Genomic DNA, 23,608 nt, shown 5'->3' on the forward strand with positions numbered 1-23,608 from the left:
TTGGGGTTTGAACTTGGGATGTTTGCATGCAAAGTGTGCTGCTGTGCCACAGAGGTACAGTCCTCCTCCAAACATCGAGGTGAAAGGGCTGTAGGAACTTTTTGAACCGCTAATGAGACAATGCCCCGGCGGTATGATTCTTCTTGGCCTGAGATGTAAATGGCATAGATATGTCTGCTCTTGCTTGCAGACTGGAGCAGAAAAGCCCCAAGTAGCTGCATGAATGACTGTGATTAAGGGGGTTGTTTACTCTCTGCCTTGAGTACAACTTTATTATCTCAATGAAATATCACTCCTTTATCCTTCAGACTTGACCCGCCGCAAGTGATAGCTCTGCAGAAAGCCAGGACATCAAGAACAAAACAGCAAGAGCAAATTCTCGCTCTTGGATTTCTAAATGTGCTCTAGACTATCCACTACTGAGACTTTGCTAGAATGTCTTAGCATGCAACACGTGTTTGCATCACTGTATGTTAGTGTGGTTCATTGGTTAGAGCATCGGGTTAGAACCCAGGAGACCCAAAGTTCACATCCCTGTTCAGCCACGGAGCTGACAAGCCTGTTAGACGATTTGCAGATTTAATAAATCTGCCCAGAACCGTTGCAGAGGGCTTTGATTTGCACACAGGTCTGCAACCAAGACCTACCCCATTTATAAGGGAGAGGCAATAGCTCAGTGGTATAGGCCACAATTTGCAAGCAGAAGGTCCCAGGTTCAATTCCCAGCATCTCCAAGTAGGGCTGAAAAATATTCCTGCCCAAAAGCCAGGAGAAACACTGTCCGTCAATGTTGACAATATTGGGCTAGACGGACCAGGGGTCTGCCTGGGTTCACACAACAAGATAACCCATGATGGTTTCTTTTCCAGACCAACTCACAATGGGTTTTCAGGTTTATTAATTTATTTAGAGTATTTTTATCCCGCACCTCGGCCAAAAAGGCTCCTGGAGCGGCTTACAATAAATCACTAAAGAAGACAGCCCTTGCCTTCAGGCTTACATTCTAAAAAAAAAAAAGACATGATGCATGAGGAAAGGGGGATGGTGAGGGAAGAGGGGGGAAAGAGAAAGAAATTAAGGAGACTGTTTAGCAGGACTAATAGTAAGGTCCTGCTCCCCGCTCTCATCACCCACTGGAAAGCAGCCCAACAGCTCCTTCTTCTTCCCCGCAGGGTCAAGATGACTGTTAGCCCTGTGTGTAGGGGGTGGGCAGTCCAACAGAAGCAGGCCCTGATGTTCTCCGCCTGCTCCCGTCTTCCTCACTGCTGCTGCTTCCCACAGGGACAAGATGACCATTAGCCCTGGGGTGTGTGTGTCCAAATGAAGCAGGCTCTGACGTTGTCTGTGGGATGTTCCTTTTCACGCCATGGTGGGTCATTTCCCCCAAATAAGCTACCCTGAGAACCCACGGTCTGCAGTAAGAGTTATTTTACCTGTGGTGGGTTAGCGTGGTGTCTGTCGTGCAGCGTGGGTTATGGAGATCGCCTACAGAGCTGCTTGGCAAGAGTGGCCAAAAACACTGCTGCCACTCTGGTCCTCTCAAGTACTCTCTATTCCCACCACAAAATAAGCTGGGATACAGACTGGCTTGGTGGGAGAACTACAGGAGAAGGAAGGGTGAGAAATACTCTGAGAGTACTCTGTGTAGCTTGGGTGCCTATTCGTCTGATGGGAGCGCAGTAGGGATGGATGAGAACCCATTTTGGGCTCAAAGCTCAGCAAGAAATCACCAATCTGGGCAAGCATGGGGGTGCCTGCCCCCTTACCAAGCGCCATTTTCCACAAAAATGGCTGCTCGTTCTTTTCCGTAACCATCTCTTTTGCGTAAATGGTGGTCTGAAAGGGTCATTTCCACAACATTACCGCCCCACAGCTTGTCCTGCGCCAGGTAAGCGGTGGAGGTTCAGTGAGTGCCACATGGGATAGGTGTGGGGTGGTCCGTCCATCCCTAGAGTAGTTATTTGCATAACCACCTACCTAGCATAGCTTGCCACCCACCATGGGTTAGCATGATGTGTGAACCCAGCCTCTGACTCAGTATGTAACAGCTTTCTGGAGATAATAAATGAACCGCTTCAGTGATGGGACAGGGCACATACAAACCAAAGTCAGCCAACAATGGCCATCATTCTCCTTTTTCTTCTTCTTCACATTTAGCCATATGATTTCACAGTTCCAACCAGCTCCCCATCTCAAAGACCTTTTCAGGACCACGGGCGCATTGAACAATTCCCCAACCTGCTCTCACGCAAGGAGGATCTGCCCGAGCCTCTGAGTGTGCCTGGATCGCCTTGAGTGAGTTATTTTAACGCATTTAGTTAAACTGATTACATGGCCATATGGCACTTCACTCGGCTTCCTAACCTGTGCATTAAAGTGAATGAAACATTGTGCAAACCTCAGCAGAAGGTGATGGGCTGAACTGAGCAAATGCCAGACACTGGGCTAGTTTCAGTGAGGGTGCACTCAAGACACCTTGCAAGGAAGGGCCCATAGATCAGTGGCAGAGAGCACATGCTTTGCACAGTGTGCAAGCAGATCCAGGTTTTATTCCTGGCATCTGCAGTTTAAAATGACCTCAGGTTGGAAGGCTGGGAAACAAAAACTTGAGCCTGGGACCTTGGACAACCATTTGGTAGAAGGACCAATGATCTAGCTCAGCCTTCACTGGTGCCCTCCAGGTGTTGTATACATTCTGGGAGGCTGATGGGTGTTTAAGTCCAACACAGCTTGACAACACCAGATGTCTTAGGGAACTAGAATGGAGCTGATCTAGCTCCAAATAAGGCAGGATAATACTGTTGGTCAACTTTTGGGAGTCATTTAAATATAGTAGTAAACACCTGCAAGCGTACACACACACATATGCAAGCATGCGTACACACACACATTTTCAGAAATGAATGAAATGTCACCCTGAAGAATGCCGATGACAAGCCTTCTCTGTAGTGGCATCCACCCTCTGGAAAAAAACACCCTCGTGTGATTCGGGAGGTGGAAAATGTAACATCCTTTAAAAGGGCCTTGCTAGACGTGCCGGGATAAGCTGGCAGGGAGGCGGGGTGACGGCGCGCTAACTTTAGCACGCGCCGCCCAGCCTCCTAGACGGCCGACGCGCAGGGACGATGGAAGCCCGGCCTTTTGTTTTGTTTTAAAGGGGCCATGTGGGGCCCGAAGCCGCCAGAGAAGGTAAGGTTTTTTTTTATTTAAGCCCCCCCCATCCGCCCTCCCTCGCCATCCCCGTCGTCGCCCTCCGCCCCCCCTCGCCGTCTCCCGTGTGTCGCCCTCCGCCATCCCCCTCTCCTGCCGGTCCGGCCTTCGCTCCCCCATCTCCCCCCCCGGGATCAACCCCCCCGGCGCGATGGGCACAGCGCTCGTATGAGCGCTGTGCCAAGTCCGTGGCTTTTCGTGGCTACTCGCGAGTAAGTGAGTAGCCACAAAAAGCCACAGACCTTCCTAGACGTTCCACAGTCCCGGCCTCAGGCCGGGGCTGTGGAAAAGGCACACCATAAGCGACTTCACTTATGGCGCATTAGAGGAGGCCTCAGTGCGGCCTGGGGCCGGATTCCCCTGTGCGTCATGTGGATGCACAGCAGGGAAACTGGCTCTCAAAGCGTGCTAAGGCCTCGTCTAGCAAGGCCCAAAGTCTCCTGAAAAGATGTCTTTTCAGACAGGCTTTCCCTGCTGGGTTTGCTTTGGTTTTATATGGTATTTTCAAACTTTTAAAGTTATATATTATTATGTTTTAATGTGCTGTATTTTATGGTTTTGATTGTGAACTGCCCAGAGAGCCCTAGCTATTGGGTAGTATAAAATGTAATAAATAAATAAAATATGCACAAAACACTGGGACTTGGGACATATGGTTAAAGCAACGATGTTATATGTATATATGCATTTTCTTCTGCAGGTTGGGAGGGTTTTTTCAAGGGGGGGTACTGTTTATTGAAATGTTGATGTTTTAACTGAAATGAGACAGAATTGAAATGTATATTGAAATGCTGATATATCAACTCAAATGAGAAGTTTCTGAAATGTTTATTGAAATAATATGGTGTTTATTGAAATGGTATGGTGTTTATTGAAATGAAATGCTATTTATGTTTATTGAGATATAATATTATCTTTTTTTTTTTGGCACAAATCATTATGCTGTTGCTTGTTTCTTGCTTTGGGTACACATTTGCAGGGAAACAAGGGAAGCATATTTAATAGCTGAGGACGGCAAGAATAATCACACTTCTCAATTCATGGCATGCCCAGTTTCAGCCCACGTATCATAAACCCACAATTCAGTTCACTTCCAGGGCCCCGGGAAAACAGCAATCAGACCGTTGCTTTTCTTAGGGATAGGGGAGGCTTCACATTTTAATAAGAACTTACCAAATCTGCATCCTTCAGCATTTGCACTTTTCAGAATTTTGGGAGGGGGGCAGTGTGGCGTTACACCCCACAAGTCAATTCCCAAATGTATGTCTGAAGTTTGTAAGTCTGTGGTTTTTAGAATGTTGGCCTGAGTGGGTGGAGTTAGAATGTCTTGGGAGGGGGGAGGAGGGATATATAAGGGAAGGACTGAGGGGATTGAGAGGAGACTTTTTAGGTACTCTTAGAGCAGCCTTCCTCAACCTGGGGCGCTCCAGATGTGTTGGACTACAACTCCCAGAATGGCTGGGGCATTCTGGGAGATGCAGTCCAACACATCTGGAGCGCCCCAGGTTGAGGAAGGCTGTCTTAGAGTCTTTAGTGCTCTCTGTGTTTAGAGTACTTAAGTTCTGAGAAATTTGAGGTTCAGGGTAGAGAGTGGTGTTTTTGGAGTGTGGTGTGCACATAGTTGATGTATATTAAACAATACTGATAATAAAGAAAGCTCAAGTGCGATTGTGTGAGAGAAAGGAAAACACGTATGTGAATGAGTGAAAGGATTGGATGAAAGGTTTCAAAAAGGTTTTTAAACGTTTTATTTGAAACAAAGCTTGTGAACTTTTAAAATAAATTTTAATTATTTTGTTTTAACTACCACAAAAATCCCACGTGTCTGTTTGGCATTTTTCATCTGAAGTTTATACATTTAGCACCCACTCTGGCAATAATTCACCTCAGCACATATAATTCACAGTGCTTTAATTTATTATTGAAATCCTTCTCCATTTAACCCCTTTCTCCACATAGTTTGGAGGAAGGTGGTTTTTATCCCTCGCCTCAGGCGTATCAAGCGGTGGGGCTTGGCTTGAGCAAGGAGTAGCTGCGGCCGGGTCTGTTGTTCAGAGCCTGTGTCGTGGCAGGCACTTCTCCAAACAAAAAAATGCATACACAAATACATATACTTGGGAAAAGTGAGTGAAAAAAAACAAAAAAACACTCACACAAAAATCTCTATGCAAATAGCTTTATACCCTGTGGGGAAGAAGAAGCAAGGGAGACTGGAGCAGGCAAAGGCCATCGGAGCCTGCTTCAGTTGGACACCTCCCCCCCAGGGCTAACTGTCATCTTCACCCTGTGGGGAAGAAGAAGCTGTTGATCTGCCCCTCCATTGGAAGATGAGAGGGAGGAGCAGGGCCTTCCCACCAGCCTGAATAGTCTCCTTAATTTCTTTTTATTTTCTCCCTCTTCCCTCCCCATCGCCTTTTCCTTGTGTGTCATGTCTTTTTTAGAATGTGAGCCTGAGGGCAGGGACTGTCTTCATTACTGATCAATTGTAAGCCGCTCTGGGAGCCTTTTTGGCTGAGGTGTGGGATAAAAATACTCTAAATAAATAAATACAAAGAAAAACTGCTTGAAACAATTGCATATATTCAGCAATATACATTAGGAAAAATGTGCACGAAAATGAACACAAATGTTCATGCTGACTTTTTGTTTGGGGTGGGGAATGTCACAAACTGATGTGGAAACAGGATGGAATGAACTGAGGATGGGAAAAATAATAAACGGAGAGAAATAAACCAAGGCCACAGCTAGACCTAAGGTTTATCTTGGGATCATCCAGGGTTCGCCCCTGCCTGACCACTGGATCCCCTGTGTGTCTCCTAGATGAACAGATTTGACCCCTGGATGATCCAGGGATAAACCTTAGATCTAGCTATGGCCCAAACGATACTGGATACTGAAGCCATGGAAGCTACTGGGTGACTTTGGGCTGGTCACAGACTCTCAGCCCAACCTCCCTCACAGGGTTGTTGTGAGGATAAAATGGAGAGGAGGTTTATATAGGCCACCTTGGGTTCCTTGGAGAGAAAAGGGCGGGATTTAGATGCAATAAATAAATAAGGTACCCCATTAAAAGCAGCACTTGGTAATGCCTAGAGCAAGACAATATAAGACATGTATATACAGGTATAACAAATTACCATGTGTTTCTTCAGGTATTGCTATCCATTTATTTATTTATTTCTTCATCTCTCTGTCTGTCTCTCTCTTTCTCCATGTATGTGTTCCTTGCTGTTGTTGTTGCTGTCATGGTTGGAGATTCAGATTATTCATCCGCTGAACTAAATGATTGCTTTGGACATGTGGACACTCAAGTAGGTTTATTATCAGTGGGTCCCCTTCAGTAATAGCTACACAGAGTCAACAGGAGTTAATTACACCAACAGTGTAATTTACTTCCTGATGGCCAGGGATTGCAATCTCTAAGGCTGAATCTGGCACTGAATTCAATAAAAAGATGCAATTTGCCTTCTTCCCTTCCACTGATGCTATCTCAAAACTCTCCAGTGAACTGATAACCCTTGCTTACCCAGCGAGGAAGAGAGAGAGAGAGAGGATATCTCTCACAGCTGTATAAAGACAATGTAGAGATGACCTTTAAAATCAGCTTGAAGTATGTGTGCAGTAACATGAAAATTATTTATTTTCCAAAATTCTCTGGATGGTTTCTATAACACACTTGCAAATTTCCCTTGTTTGCTTACCTGGGGTGAAGTGCACTTGTTCCCAAGTCAACACTCAGCCATCCTTGCTGCACCAATACAGCTGACCGTGATCTCTCCATGTTGATGCATTTAACACAGAGCTCAGGTTGTGGAGGCTGATCCATCAGGAGGTCTGCAGGCACCCAGGGAGCAGCACCTGGCTGTCCCATCCCTTGCTGAGCAGCCATTTTGCATAAAAATGGCAGCTCGGCCTTTTCATATATGGCTGCAAAGTGGCCATTTGCATGAGAGAATTGGTATAAATGGTCCATTTATGCCTGTAATCTTGTGAAAATAGCCCCTTTACATAGGGTGACCATATGAAATGGAGGACAGGGCTCCTATATCTTTAACAGTTGCATAGAAAAGGGAATTTCAGCAGGTGTCATTTGTATATATGGAGAACCTGGTGAAATCCCCTCTTCATCACAACAGTTAAAGCTGCAGGAGCTATACTAGAGTGACCAGATTTAAAAGAGGGCAGGGCTCCTTCAGCTTTAACTGTTGTGATGAAGAGGAAATTTCACCACATTCCCCATATATACAAATGACACCCACTGAAATTCCCTTTTCAATACAACTGTTAAAGATACAGGAGCCCTGTCCTCTTTTTCATATGGTCACCCTACTTTACAATCACTATTTGCATAAATGGGCATTTATGAAAAGTCAGAGCCACCATTTTATGAAAAATTGCAGCTCAATGGACTAGCAGGGATCATTGCAACTGACCAACTTAGCCTGCACTGAGTTGGGGAAGCAGGTCAGTCTATGGACTAGAGTCCAGGAGGCCAAGCATGGGGCAGGGAGAGTCCTGGACACCACACACCCCTTGGACTCCCACAACATCCCTAATAAGACCTGGAGTGGCTAGCTGGTGAACACTTGTCAAGTGCCATCTAGATGGAAAACAAATGCTTATATTAAGAACTAACTTTATTGGATGTAGGAATGGGTGAATGAGTGATGTTTGAGCTTGCCCCAAATTGTCTAAACATCAGCTCACTGCTCCTTGCTCCTCGATTTGTGCTTGCACTTGCGAATGCTGATCGTTTTGCACTAGTGGGGAAATCGCGCAAAATGAACAGCTATCCACCAGGAAAGTTGCATAACACACACACCCCACACACAAATTTGCACAATTTCCCCAAATTCTGCAAATTTTCTCCAATAGACTAAAGCACGGGTGGTTCAAAATTGTGCATTTTGAGAAAGTTGTTCATTTTTCAAGTGCACATTCTGCGAACGCAAATGCAAGTTTAGGAATTTCTGAGCATTTCCAGAGAAAATGTGCTCCTATTCACGTTCGTGTTCAGGGTTGTGAAGGGGGATGTTTTTGAGTGATTTGAAAATGGAAACAAAACTCCAATACATCCCTAATTGAAAGGAAACGTGTGTGTCTTTTAGGGATGGGCAAGTCTGTCAAGTTTTGAAAATGTACTAAATGTTGAGTGAGCAGTAAATAACTGGGCTATTGCTATGTTGTAGGTCTCTCACACCTGTACTGTTTGTATTGATATTACACTCACGCACACTCACACTTACTAGATAGATAGATAGATAGATAGTGTGTGAGTATGTGTGTGTGTGTGTGCGTGTGCATGTGTGTAATATCAATACAAACAGTACAGGTGTGAGAGACCTACAACACAGCAATAGGCCTAATAATAATAATAGGTACAGTTGTAACAATTGGTTTAAAATTATAAACAGTCATTTAGGATTTCAAAACAACTATATCAGTATAGCAAATGCCTTGGTCTATTGTGCCATAATATCTATCTAAACAAATTGTCCACTTACATCTGCGGTGCTTGAATTGATATTGTTATTGGGGACCTCGCCTTTTTTGTTTTGTGTGTTTATAAATACGCACACACACATCCTTTGCACAATTTTTTAATGTATTCATTTCGTTCACTTTCACATTTCCTTATATTTTTGCGAAATGCGTCGTCACCTTCAGAAATGTCTGCATTTTGGTGGCAAAGTGCATGTATTCCAGTTTTGTGTTTCGTTTGAGAAGTGCAAATTTGAAGACTTTGCCCTGAAATGCAAACCAAATGACTTTCTCGTCCAACCTCTAGTATCTTCTTGCTTGTGTCTACTTTCTTAGGAATGTTTATGGGCAGCTGGATTATGCTGGGAGGAGGGATGTTTGAATGTGTGATACTGTTCACACAGAAATATTTCAATATGTTATGATAATAAGGCTTGTTAGCTCACTACTACTTGTAGCTCATTGCAATGTACCTTGCAGCTGCCCTGCTTAAACAGAGCTGGATGAGAGACCCTAGATAAAAGCCATTCTATTGACCTTCTAAGATTCCTAAATGCTGCAACTATAAACTCATAGCACTAACAAAGTAAATGCGTACATACATAACAGGATAAGTGGCTTGATGAGCCTGGTATTCATCCTGCATGTAACAATGTTAATCACTGAAGCAAGGCCAAGGGTGATCTGCCAATAGGGTTTGGATGGCTTTGCAGGATGATAGTTTATTACAAATTTAATGGGGGGGGCTAGTTTTAAGACAGGGAAGCAAAATGCATTGTGACAGGCTGGTCGATGTCTCGACTCTGCTACAATATATCACCTCTTTTTCCATCAGGAGAATTCAGCAAACACAGAAGTCACACCGTGATGTTCCCCCCGTGCATTGGTGACATCTGGTTCTTCTATGCCACATAACTGTCATGTTGTATCCCCTGGCCATGCTCCTGATGGGCATCAACTCTAACCACGAGGAATCAATTCAGGAGCAAATATCAAAGGCAGAGTGTCCAGAAATAGGCTGCCTGTCCCCCACCCCCACCTCAGTACTCCCTGCTATTCCCTTCTTCTTCTTCTTCTTCTTCTTCTTCTTCTTCTTCTTCTTCTTCTTCTTCTTCTTCTTCTTCTTCTTCTTCTTCTTCTTCTTCTTCGCAGAAGTCAATAATTCATGAGTAATTTGTTCTAGTTAAATATTAGGTAAGCCCTGAGGATGCTCCCTGCACCATGCAGAACATACATCTAAATCTTATCCTACACATTTAGTTCAAGGAGCATTTGTTAAGCAAGTAGGCAGCTCTCTCGTCGGTGAAACCCTATGCATGCCTTCTTATAAACTAGTGTTAAAACCCATGTTGCTAGTAGTCCTGCTCCTTACCTGCTTTTTTTGACCTTAATCTCCTCACCACAGAGGGATGCATGAATAAAACGTGGCTCAAGCAGTGTGAATCACCCCTCTGAATGTACATGTTCTGCAGCCCCAGCCCCTCCCTCGCACACCCAATTGACCACCTCTGACTCCTTCCTCATCCTCATGGGTGGCAACAGCCTAAACTCCTCACTGTGCCCACAGCCCACCTTTGCACTGCACTGATTGGCTGAACAGAGCTGTCCATCAGCCTTCCGACCGAGCGGCTGCCCACCCCTGATTGGTGCGGAGGAAATAAATTGCTACTAAAGCTCAAGCTTTGACCATCCTCAAACTTTCAAAACTTTCGGCACAACTACACTGCTCAAGCTTAAAACAAAAACTGAAAATCGGTCCTGTAGATCTCGAGCAATAAACCTTACACTACTGTATTATTATACAAAATAAGTCCCACTGAGTTCAATGGGATTTAGGCCATAGCTAGACCTAAGGTTTATCCCTGGATCGTCCAGGGGTCAAACCTGTTCATCTTGGTAACACACAGGGGATCCAGTGCTCAGGCAGGGGCGAACCCTGGATGATCCCAGGATAAACCTTAGGTCTAGCTGTGGCCTTACTTTCTGGTAATTGATTAGCACTGCACACACATACCTGCAACATAATTTTGGCGTGTGAAGTGCTCCCGTTCGACGTTCCAAGCAACCAGCAAGCTCTGCCCTCTTCCAAAGTACTCCATTCCGTTCCCCCTTCCGTGCTCCCACACTTCAACAATTAGCCAGTGATGGAGCGTGCTCAGACTTCATAGGACTGCTTTTGCCCCATGCCCCACCCCTTAGAGGTGGTTTTTTTAAAAAAGTTTTGTAGACTTCTTCAAACCTTGGAGTTTCCCCTAGCCTCTTGTGCATGTTTGGTGCTGCTTTTGGTTATGTAAAAACTGCTCTGCCCCCGTTAAATGAAGTGAGGTGAGGTGGGCAGCTACTAAGCAGAGGACCTTTTCAATGGTGGTATCCTGATGGTGGTATGCCCTGCCCAGAAAAGCTTGCCTCTGGGCTTTTCTGGGCTCAGTTAAGGCCTTCTTATTCTCCCAGGCATTTTAGTTCTCTTTATTTATTCATTTATTTCTTTATTGTACTTCATTTCTATGAGTTTTATACTGTAGTTTTACATTTTGTTTTATTGTGCTGTATTTTATGGTTTTAATGGTTGCGAACCGCCTAAAGAGCTTCAGAAGTGTAATAAATAATCCAATGCATGTTTAAATAGAAAAATAGTCCTACCACTCCCATGTCCATGGAATGCTAAGAGGTGCTGGATTTTTCTCTCTCTAAAAATGCATAGGATTGTGATGTAAGCAAGTAAGTCTAAGGGTCACTGCTTGGAGAATTGGGACTCTTCTGTAAATGTGTGTGTGTGTCAGAGGAAGAGGGAGAGAAGATTATATTTCCTTATGTCTGCTATTCTTGCTACTGTTATTTAACACAACCATTCCACACATTTGTGTATGCTTCCTCCCACCACAGGAATTTAGTAAAATTTTGTTTTGTTTATAACTTTGTATCTTAGCGCATGCCCCCACTCCTAAACAACTGGCAATAGAAACAATACAAAAGTATACAAAACTTTTCTGTTCCCTATAGCTTTTAAATATTGAGTTTGTTCTGACTCTATACTGTTTAGCTTCACCCTACCCAGTGCCTGTTTACACTTCCCTGTGCCTGTTTGCATTCTCTTTCCCTCCTTATTGTTTACTACAACTCTATTAGATTGTAAGCCTATGCGGCAGGGTCTTGCTATTTACTGTGTAATCTGTACAGCACCATGTACATTGATGGTGCTATATAAATAAATAATAATAATAATAATAATAATAATAATAATAATAGCCTGTTTTAACACTGAATTTAAGAAGGTGGCAGGAATACGCTATGTCCTGGCCGACAAAGCAGTATGATGTCAAAACTCCCTGCAAATGGAAAAGTAGAACAACAACAAACGGGGGGAAATGTGTAGGGCATACCTTTTCTCCTTGATGTGCTAGTTTTCTATTTGCAGGGAGTTTTTGTTTGTTAAGGGAGAGGAGCATTCAGATCTATATTCTTGCCTTCTCAAAATTCTCCTTTCCCCTACATGTGAAGACCAGGCCAAAGTGGATCCAAGTGTGGCAAGCAGATCAGATCTTCTGAGCTTAAATCAGTAGCCTGTTCCTGTGGCTTTTGGGCATGTAGTAGCCAAAAGACCTTGAAAATTCAGCAGGACAGCAAATCCAAAATGGTGTCCTTCCTCATTATAATCCAAGTACAAACTCTCTTTGCCACACGTAAGTGCTTGAAGTTATTTTTTTGCACCCTGGCCTGTGATTATATGAAAAATTTTATTCCACACATTTATGTTACCATTTCTCTTTGGGATACAGGACTCTTTGGATTCCTTGCCCATAGCAAACCAATAACTAATGCCTGCCGCTATTCCATGCCACTCTACTCAGAACTAAGCCTTGTTGCATTCAACAGGGGTTACTTCCGAGTAAGTGCGCATCAGACTGTAACCTTGGTTAATTAGCAAATCATATGTGTAGAAGTCAGCATGTTCCACCATGAAATCGTAGATAATTTTAATTGGTGGCCCAATTTATGAGTCCTTGGGTTCATAAAGTGACCCAGTTCCTCTCATTAGAATGAAAAAAAGAATTCTGAAACATTTTTGCAGTGCAAAGGGACCCCTTTGTAAGTAACAGCCGGTCTGTTTAAAAACAGAATAGAAAAACCATCAACTTAAACGCAAGTGTGCCGCCAGTGGAAATTTCAGCCGCTCTGTCAAAGGAATCACAGTCATGTTCGAAAGGGTTTTGATCTCTGACAAGCTTCTTCTCTTTTTCTTTGCTCACTCTCTGGTCCCTATGAGAGGGGAGCAAATCTCCTTGTCTTTTACACAGGAGGAAGAGAGATGTGAAGGATTTCACATAGAAGCGCTCCCTGGAGGGTAATGTACCCAATTTGGTACAAATCAACTTTTTAAGGTAGTTTAAAAAAAAAAAAGTTTATGCCTTTCCGTGGGCGATTCAGCCTGCCAAGTCGCAGTCTGAAGAAATGCTATTCTTTTGCTGCCACTCCTTGTCTTATTCATCCAAACCATTTCCAATACTGCCTGAAAAGGTGATAAAACACGTTTCTACTACTTTCCAACATGTGCCAAGGGAAATGTGTCATTCCCTTCTCTCAGAGCTGAAGTTGACTCCTCACCACCACCGCGACTGGCGGTCGAACCAAATGGAAATAAGAATGGCTAATTCTAGCTTTTTGAAGGAATTGTTAGGACAATGTTAGTGAATTAAGCAGCTGAACGGGGGGGGGGGGGGCACCTACCTGAGATCTCTGCACTAAAGATGGACAAATCTGCCAAATTTATTTTCTCTCATTCTCATTTTTCCAAGCTTAAGTTCAGTTTATCCTGAACTTTGAGGGTTTTTTTCCCCATTTTAAGTTTGGTCTATCCCAAACTTTGAGTGGTTTTTTTTTTTTTTTAAGTTTGCACAAAAATTAATATGCATTTGTGTGCACATTTGTCCTAAGACAAGCAATTTCCCCCAATAATGCATGTTTGGTGTCCTTTTCACCAACATATGCATTTTTGTTTGCACTTTTATTTATTATTTATTCATTACACTTATATCCCACCTTTTTTTCTCCTTAAGAAATCCATTGCAAAATTCAGAGAAGTACAACTTTCAAAGGATCATCGAGTTACGGCTCCCGCATTGCTTCAAAATTGAACGTTATGAAAGTTCACGTTATAATGCAAACCCAATGAATTTCTCCCTCATCCTTACTCTGTTTTAGGATTCTCACCTTTCCTCCGTGCTTGCTCCCCCTGGTGGCTGCTGGTGGCATAGTCCTAGTCACCAGTCAAATCTGGAGAAACACCACCAGGCCATGGGCCTGTTCAGACAACACACTAAGCCATGGTTAGGCCACTAACCCTTCTGCAGCCAATGGTATGTGGGTGCATTTACAGCATGGTTATGTAGCCATCATAGTTAGGAATGGTTCACCCAGTCATGGTTCACATGACACACTAAGCCATAATGTTTAGCTCAAAATTCCTAACTACTGTGGCTTAGCATGTCATCTGAACAGGTTCATTAGTAGTTGGAGAAAGGGGTTTGGATCAAGGGATGAGGGTGTGGCCCTCTGGGGAATCCCACAGGGCTGTATTGGAGCCCCAGGTGGGCCTCAGATTCAACATCGTAATTCTAACAAGTCAGACTCAGTATTGTCTGCACTGACTGGCAGCATCTCTCCAGGGTTTCAGAAGGGTCTTTCCCAACCTAGTGGAGGCTGGTGCCTCTGATTTCAGTGAGGCTGTAAATCCATTCAGGGTTTCAGTCAGAACTCTTATCCCTGAAATAGCTTCAGCACCTTGGATAGCTCCAGCCATATGTAGGACCTTATGGATGCAGAGTAACTGCTTTGCTACTGAGTGACAGCCCTTTTCCCTGCTCTTGACTGGGACTGAGACAGAGCAGGTGAGGTGAGTGTAATAAAGAGGGGCTGGTGAAGGGTGTTTCTGAACCCAGGTTGCTGATAGCCTAGCAAGGGGTTTGGGGATAGAGAGGCACTAATTTGGAACTTAAGACATCACCTTATATTAAGTTAAGACTGTTGGGTCCATCTAGCCCAGTACTGTCTACAACGGGTCTGTTCAGACAACACACTAAGCCATGGTTAGGCTGCTAAACTTTTTGCAGCAAATGGTTAGTGAGTGTGGTTATACAGCCACCATGGTTAGGAATGGTTCACATGACATGCTAAGTCATGGTTCATATGACACGCTAAGCCATAATGCTAACCCCTGTGGCTAAGTGTGATGTTTGAATAGGGTCAATATGGTGTAGTGGTTGGACTGTCAAGGTAGGACTGCGGAGACAAAGGTTCAAGTCCCCATGGGGGTTGTTGGGTGGGGAAAAACCACTCCATGCTCCCCTGGGCTCCTTGAAGGAACAGTGGGTTATAAATTTAATGAATGCATGCTTGAATAAAACAATTAAACCACATGGTCTGAAAGGTTGGATGTATGCATGTGGTTGGTTGGCTGGCCTCTGCCCAATCCAAGTAGTAGCCCCACTGAGCAGATAGTTGGATTGTATACTTTTCTTGTGCTGAAGTTCTAAGAAGCAAAGGTCAGGTGCTGGATCTCAAAGTCTGACAATTTTGAGTGCATTCTTGGCCTATAATGTAGGAGACAAATGAATGCACAGAATACCATGACTGTGATCAGTAGCACAGCTCCGTAGCCGTGCAGCCAAAGACAACACAAGCTGCGCTGAACTCTGGGGAGAAGAGATCCAGACATCTAAAATCAAGTAAAACAACTTTAGTAAAGGTCTGCAGAAAAGACCCCCAGCACCCAGCAGGAAGTGTTGTCAACATTAAGAACATGAACTGAGAATATTTCTTCATTACCACTAGAGAGAAGGGAGAAAAATCCATAACTTCTGTGACTGTGCATCATGAATGATGTCTCGCAGCATTTCAATTTATGAAGATTTCTTTCCTTTCTTTCTTTTTTTCCCCTTTAAAAAAAATGTTTTAAAAGATAAGGGCTGTGCAGCCTCGTCTCTGTGTCTACAAACATATGCTCAGCAAGCTGAAATGTGTTGCAGTGCGATGGGGAAAGCATTATGTAAGAGGCTTTTTGATTGATTGTCTTTGCCACTCATAAATAAATCAGTTGTAAGATGTGAACATCCCTCATCATCTCCAGATGAAAAAGAGGAGTTCAAACAAGGTGCCTATATTGGTAAGCAGACGCTCATTTTTGCATACATGCTTTTTTGTTGTTGTTAAATTAATATTCTCAACAGAAAGTCTTTATCCCATTTGCACCGAGATGTTTGAAAATACAGCAGTGGGTTTTCCTTTTCTTTCTAAAGGCACATTTTGCATAGGCTGAGGAAAGTGTTTTACCCTAGGACATGAGCCTACAATGCAGGGATCTTGAAACAGTGACATCAGGGACAGTGGAGAGACTATGGGGCACCTTCCAGCCCTAATAAGTAGAACAGCCAAAAAAGTCTTCTTTCAGAAGGCCTGAAGCTGGTGACGTGATGCCTGCTGACACCTATGGGCTAAGATTCCTATTGGCGGAAGCAATTACACCTGTTGGCTATACAGACCTCCTTGTCTTTGCTTTGCCTGCCCTGGAGCTGAGTTTGATGAGTAGCAATACACAGCTCTTAATTGTAAAGAAGTGGCAGATTGCCCAAATCCAGTGGAGGCTGGTGGCTGCCATGTCATGAGTAGGGTTGTCACAAGCATCCAATTGCGTGGGCAGTGAATGCAGACCACTGCCAAATACTCGTGAGGCCTTGGCAGCAGCCTGCAGCCACTGCCACAATTGCACATTTCCCCTTCCACGTTAATGCCACTAGTATGGAAGGGGGAAATACACAATTTCCAGGGACTCTGGAATCCATGCACCACCACCCCCTATGCCAATGGGGGCCTTAAAGGCCCCATTCCAGAAATTGGTACAAAAGTGCACAATTTCCAGAAGCTCCAGAAATCATGCATTTCCCCCTTTAACTTTAATGGTATATATGTATGTATGTATGTATGTATGTATTATTATTATTTTGTGAACCGCCCAGAGAGCTCCGGCTATTGGGCGGTATAGAAATGTAATAAATAAATAAATAAATAAATAAATTATTGCATTTATATCCCACGTTTTTTCATAATCCTCCTCCTCTCCACTTTATCCTCACAACAACAACCCTGTGAGTTAGGTTGGACTGAGAGTCTGCGACTGGCCCAAAGTCACCCAGTGGGTTTCCATGTCCAAGTGGGGACTAGAACCCGGATCTCCCAACTCCCAGTCCAACACTTTAGCCACTACACCACACTGGCTCTCAATGGCTGCCATTAGAGTAGGAGGGGGAAATATGGTCTAATCCAGCATGGCTCTTCTTATGTTCTTAGGCCTTTTCTACACCTGCATTTTTCCACGGGATTGTCCTGGGATCGTCCAAGTGCATGCAGATGACACACAGGGGATCCCGGGAGCAGGCAGGGACGATCCCTCCATTTTCCTGGGGTAATCCTTAGGTGTAGAAAGGGCCTTGGCCTACTTCTTATTTGCTGCCACACTGTTGAATTTTGGCAGCAACCCTCCGCTAGTTTTCTTTTAACTTTTAAAGGAAACATCAGGGGGGAATCATCCCTTTCTGGCTGCAATGCTGCCAAATTTTGGTTGCAAATTCAGCAGCAATGGGGGCTGCAGAAAAGGACAGACCCAACCACATGCAGCATGTAGGCTATGGGTTGCCCACTCCTTGTCTATTGTAATGAAGGTAATGTCCCAACAGACCAGCAGGGATGGGATGGCTCAGCACCACTATGTCTAGGGCCACCCAAGGCATTTTGGTGTCTGAAGCAGAACAGGAAATCGTCCCCCTCCCACTGGAAAGTCAAAATGTATAGCTGTGCCATGACACAGGCTCTTTACGACAGGCCTATCCACAGAACTCCCTCCTCAAGCTAAGCGCCACCCCTTTATGAGCCTGAGGTGAGGGACAAACACCACCTTTCTACAAACTATGTGGTAAAACAGGAATAATTTCAGGAATAAAATAATGCGCTTTTAATTATATGTGCTGATGGTGAATTAATGTCAGAACGGGTGTTATATGTATATAACTGCAGGTGATAAATGCCAAAGAGACACGTGGGATTTTTGTGGTAGTAAAACAAACTGAATAAAAAAATAATTCAATGTTCACAAACTTTGTTTCATAATAAAACTTTTCAGGCCCTTGTTAAAACCTCTCATCCAATCCTTTCTCTCTTCTCATACATGCTTTCCTTTCTCTCACACCTTCACTCTTGAACTTTCTTTATTATCAGGATTGTTTAATATACACCAACTGACTATCCGCATAGTACGCTCAACAGACAATCCTCTTTACCCTTTAAAAACACCCTCCTTATCACCTCAATCTTTCCCTTATATATCCTCCTCCCGCCTCCTAAGATATTCAGTCTTCACCCACTCAGGTCAACATTCTAAACACAACAGACTTACAAATCCTAGACATATATTAGGGAACTGACTTGTGGGGTGTAATGCCACAATGGCCACCAAGGTCGGCCTGCTTATTTCTGCAGCTGAGGCAGAAAATCCCACAAGCACCTCACTGGCAGTAAAATCATCATCATCATCATCATCATCTGGCAGGAATGGGCTATACGGACAGACGCAATACAGCTGCAACAATAATCCACCAAAAACTGGCCTCATCAAACAACCTACACCATAGTATACATACACACCTGAAACAATCTTGAAAAATGCAGATTGTAAAATATACTGGGACAGAACAATTCATACGGACAAAACAATACCTTGAAACCATCCAGACATAACAGTTATAGACAAAAAAGAAAAACACACATACCTCATTGATATAGCAATACTTAATGACAAAAATGTTTTAGAAAAGGAAGAAGAGAAGAGAGAAAAACATACACCACTGGCCATGGAAGTTAAAGAACTATGGCAACTGGAAAAGGTCATAATTATCCCATTAGTCACATCAGTCACCAGGATCACATCAAAAGACTGCACAGAAAACCTTCAGAATCTGGGCCTACTAAAATACATCCGCACCAACATCCAGAAAGCAGTCATACTTAAAACATGCTCAGTTGTCAGGAAGTTCCTGAATCAGTTAAAGGCAGCATGACCTGGCAAAACCCGTCATGTCCATTTAGAAAAAAATGCCATGAGCGAGAAAAGAGATATTAATAATAAAATAACAACAACAACTAAATGTTTGCTGCCCCTCCATGACATCCAAAAGCAGCTGGCAGAGGTGACTGCCTCTTTCTGACTAATGATAGGCCAGCTCTGAGTAGATTTGCCTGAGAAGGTCATGCTCTGACTGCACAATACTGGGCTGGTGTGTGTGTGAGAGAGAAAGAGTGTGTACCCCCCATTTATCCCACTAGTATCCAAAGCCTCTACTTCACTCTCAAGTGACCCATTTGCCACTGTAGAGTTTTGGTATAATGAGGGGACATTCTCCAGTCCCACACACACTGCAGTGGTGAACTGTGGACTAGAACGATTACTCCAGTTTGATTAGAGCTTCTTTGAAGAGCCAGAAAGCGCAGAAAGCAGCTAATGAGTTTCATGATTTGCTTGAGAAAAGGCAACTTTTTTGCTTTCTCTTCCCCCCCCCCCCACCTTACCCTCCCTTCCCAGGAGGACGCTTCCTTTCAGGGCTTCCGCCACACAAATCTGCTGCTTTATGGGTGACAAGGAATCCTTTAATGTCTGTGCCAGAAAGCTAGTATTATCTTATAAATTCCATATTGCAACATCAAGTGTGCCACGAGAGCAAGGCCTCATTAAAAGCAGCGGAAAGAGCTGTTCTCTGTTTCCTTGAGTCAGCAACTGCCTTGCAGAGTCTTGTTTGCCAGCAATTAACGTACCCACATCTGCCCAAGTTTTAGCAAAGTAGAGTGGTTTCCTTAATTAAACTGGCTCTTTGGTACCTGTGACACCTTGGCCTATGCAATGAGAAAAATCCAGAATGCCTCCCCAGCTGCCTTTCTAGTGCAAACAAGGACAGGCACCTGGGTTGGGCAATGCCGCTAATGAGGGAGGTTAAATAATAAACATTGAACAAAAATAGCTACGAGGCACATTTAGAATAATTATTTGCTCTATTTCCAAAATGATCTGCTTATGACAAGATACATGTATTGGTCTTTACTAGTGCTGAGTAGAACGCATTCATACAAGAAGTTTCAAGTGACCTTTTAGGGGTTCAAAGGGAGCATGGGGATGAATCACCCCAACGTTTGTGGGGGGCAGGCTAGCAAAATTGAAGGGAAACTCGCTGCTGCTATTTGGTTTTTTAAAATAATATTAATAAATGTATTTCTTACCGCCTCTACCTCTGGATTGAGGGCGGGGTACGACACAAATACAAAACACCATAAAATAAATATAATTGATTAAAAACATATAAAACTGATACATTATTAAAAGGCAGCTCATTATTAAAAGGTATCTTAAAATTCAACTGGGTAGGCCTGCTGGAAGAGAACAGTCTTTTTAAATTCCGGAAAACTGTTAAGTTGGAGAATCTCTCCCAGCAGGCCATTCCATAGTCTGGGAGCAGCAGAAGAGAAGGTCCTCTGGGTAACGGATGTCAGCCTAGTTTTTTCTGACTTGAGTAATTTCTTCCCAGAGGACGTGAGTTTGTGGGGCGGCTTGTAGAGGAGAAGGCGATCCCACAGGTAACCTGAACCCAAACCATGTAGGGCTTTAAAGGTAATAACCAACACTTTGTACTTCACCTGGAAACTAACTGGCAGCCAGTGTAGTGATTTTAAAGTTGGTGTAATATGGTCACCCCCATAGATGTACCTGTGACCAAGCTGTCATTTCCCTGTCTCAAGGTACATGGAAGCAAATCTATGTCATCACATAGAGTCTCTTCAGGCAACTTTTAGGAAAGAAAAATAGTGGATGCTATCTGGGATTCACCAAGCATTGCTATGAGTCTCTCCATACCCCACCATAAACACACAATTTGCCATTTCCAAATGAAGTGGTGAATTTGCTCAGCTAGGAAGGTGTGAGATCAGCAGACTTGCACACACTGAGGTTCTCCGAATTCAGTAGCTCAACCCAATTTATATCAGGATGGAAGCATTTGTTATTGCTATTCACATGTACATGTGTGCGTCTTTCAGTGCATTTTCCAAAGGTAAGCATCAATTGTGCACTTTAAAAAAAAAAAAAAAGTACACATTTTCTGCCATTGATTAAAGGAAGTTTGGGTGAATTTTTCAAAAGCTTAACTTTTTCCTGTAGACTTTCCAAATGTACACATTTTTGAATGCAGTTCTTTTTTGTTCGCAAATTGCAGCACAGACTCAGGGATGTGACTGTAGAGTCGAGGCGCCCAGTTGGGCATCGAAGCCCAGCGAGAAATGGCTGAGAACATCTGCAGTGTTGCAGAAATAGGCTGCCGTTTGTGCAAATGGGATAGTTATGGAAAAGAACCATAGTTGTGGAAAATGGTGACTTGCTAATGAAGTGGGGGTCTAGCAGCTCTCCCTGGCATTGCTCACTAGGGTTGGGTGGTGGTTCCACAAGCAGTGTGCAGGGTGGATGATGGATAGTCTGTCTATCCCTACTGTAGAGTGCATTCAAGGCTGCATTCAACTCCAGGACGTGAGAACTGAGTAACTTCTGGCCTAAAGCAGACTGAAATGAATTTTCATACATCCCTATAGTAAGCTGTAGCACTTACTAACTCGATGGAAAAAGAGGAAGCAAACTCCGGTGCTCAGGACAGAAACAAATTTATTATGCTCTATGCGTTTCGGAGGGATTACCTCCTTCTTCAGGAGTTGGTCTCCAAGAACAAAAATATTTCCTTCTTTTTCGAGTGCTGTAAATGCTGCTTTTTGAGCTTTTCTAACTCATGAGTTGCAAAGCACCGGAGTTTGCCTCCTCCTTTGCCAACGGTCTACGGTGCCTTGCCCTCCACATTACTGGCACTTACTAGCTCAGCAAGCACTCAGGATACTTCACACATGATCTACATAAACCAAATTTGGTACATGCATATCAAATAGACACTGAATAATATAAAATGGAGCATTTTTCTGTCAAAACAGAGTAAGCAACGTATTCACCGAAGTGATAGTGCTACCCACATAATAGTTAGAAAGCTGCAATCTGTTATGCAGGTAGCCCAAGACATTTGAATTACATAAGATGTCTGAAAGCATATTATTCATATATCTCCCCCTCAAAACATGAGACTCAGAAACTTGAAGTATATTAAATAAATGTATGGAATTTATTGAATAGCTTGAAACATATGTAGCCCATGGAATCTTGATTACTAGAAAAACCTCAGTTGGAGACTTTTGCCCATCTCTCTCCCACACCAAGATACATGAAACACTAAAATTGGTTATGTTAAGCTAGAAAGCTAGAATGTGGAAAACATATAGGACAAAACACAATGATTACAAGAGAGGTCCAAAGAGAGAGCATTTTGTGTATTGCTCATTTAAAACTGAGGTCATGCAGCATGCCCCACACTAGTCAATGCACGTCCACAACACAGTACCATTTGAAATTTTGGTACACATATAACCCAAAACACCCTGCTAATAGACAAAGTATGAAAATGGGACATTTTTCTATCTACTAGAGTAACATCCCAAGAATACCACACTTGGGAAAGAATGCAGGGCTATGGGGATATTCCTCCTTCAGTGTCACGTGTGTTACAATAACATCTAGCATTGTGCAATTTATACTAGTAAATATACATAGAGACACAAACATGGGCAATTTCACACAAAGAGGTTGGGCCTTGACTTACCTTTGAGTTCACCACTTCTAAGGAGACATTCTGAGGCATAGCACTCGGCACTGAAATGTAAGGGTGGGAGAAGAAGGATGAAAGTGGAAAAGCTGTGATAAGAGTAATTAAAATCACTGATAAATCTTCTATAGTTTCTTAAAACACACACACACAAACCATCTGTGTTGCTCCCCCTCAGTTTATGATGGGACAGCAACTGTGAAAACCATCCAGCTGGCACCTGAGAGCTCTCCCACAGAGGTGAAAACTAAACACATCTGCCCCATTTCCCTCCATTTTCACTACATTTCTCTGCCAGCCAATTTAAGAGCTGACTAATTACTTATCATTTGTGTGGTAAGTAATTAAAAAAGCTTTAATATGGGGTGGTCCTACATTGACAACTGATTTTATATTAAACGTTTTCTTTGTTTGTTTTTATGATGGACTCTCTCCTTACAAAAGGATCTCATAGGCTATGATCTTACTTTTCCATGGGTGCCTGCGACATTGGAAGTTAGGCAGGTGAAGACTGGAGAGAGGACCTTTCTGGTAGTGGCACCCTGGTCAAATATCACAGGACAGCATTGTCAGGCAGTTGCTGATGGTCTGAGACATCAGGAGGGCCTATTACCTTCCCTACTACTGATCCAAAATACCAGCTATAGACCCTCAGGCCTGGCACCTCTCAGCACTGGAGCCTAGACAGCAGTGCTGCCACCCACAATTTTAGTTTTCCCACAATGCCCCTGGGGCCCTGACACAGCATTGCCCTAGAGCAACACTGTGTTGGGACCCTAGAAGCATTGTTGGGGAATTGAAATGGTGGGCACCAGATGCAACACCTGGCAAAAATGGCTTTGGTTGTGCTCAACTGCCACCACCAAGGGTGCTGCCATTACAAAGGGCTCCACCCATGGGAGGCTGCCATTGAGGGGGGCACAGGAAGGAGCTACCAAGCCCCCCACTAATGTTGACACCACCAGCCTCATTGGCACCCTAATTATTGAATGCTGAGGGTCATTGAGCAGGTGCCTACATGACTGGCTTTTAGGTGCCAGGTGAATAAAATGTTATACTTCAAAGCTTTTATTATTATTATTTATTATTTATTTATATAGCACCATCAGTGTACATGGTGCTGTACAGAGTAAAAC

At 43.5% G+C, this 23,608-nt stretch overlaps 1 protein-coding gene across 1 annotated transcript in view; it reads right to left on the bottom strand.

The window, feature by feature from the left end:
- The window catches only part of DCC (DCC netrin 1 receptor), a 1,200,544-nt gene that overhangs the window by 268,953 nt on the left and 907,983 nt on the right, over positions 1 to 23,608 (bottom strand). The window contains 1 exon segment of the mRNA XM_063128256.1: positions 22,470 to 22,519. Within this exon segment, the coding sequence (XP_062984326.1) occupies positions 22,470 to 22,519 (50 nt within the window).

This window comes from Elgaria multicarinata, chromosome 6 (genome assembly GCF_023053635.1).
Source record: "Elgaria multicarinata webbii isolate HBS135686 ecotype San Diego chromosome 6, rElgMul1.1.pri, whole genome shotgun sequence".
In the NCBI taxonomy this organism is placed as follows: domain Eukaryota; kingdom Metazoa; phylum Chordata; class Lepidosauria; order Squamata; family Anguidae; genus Elgaria; species Elgaria multicarinata.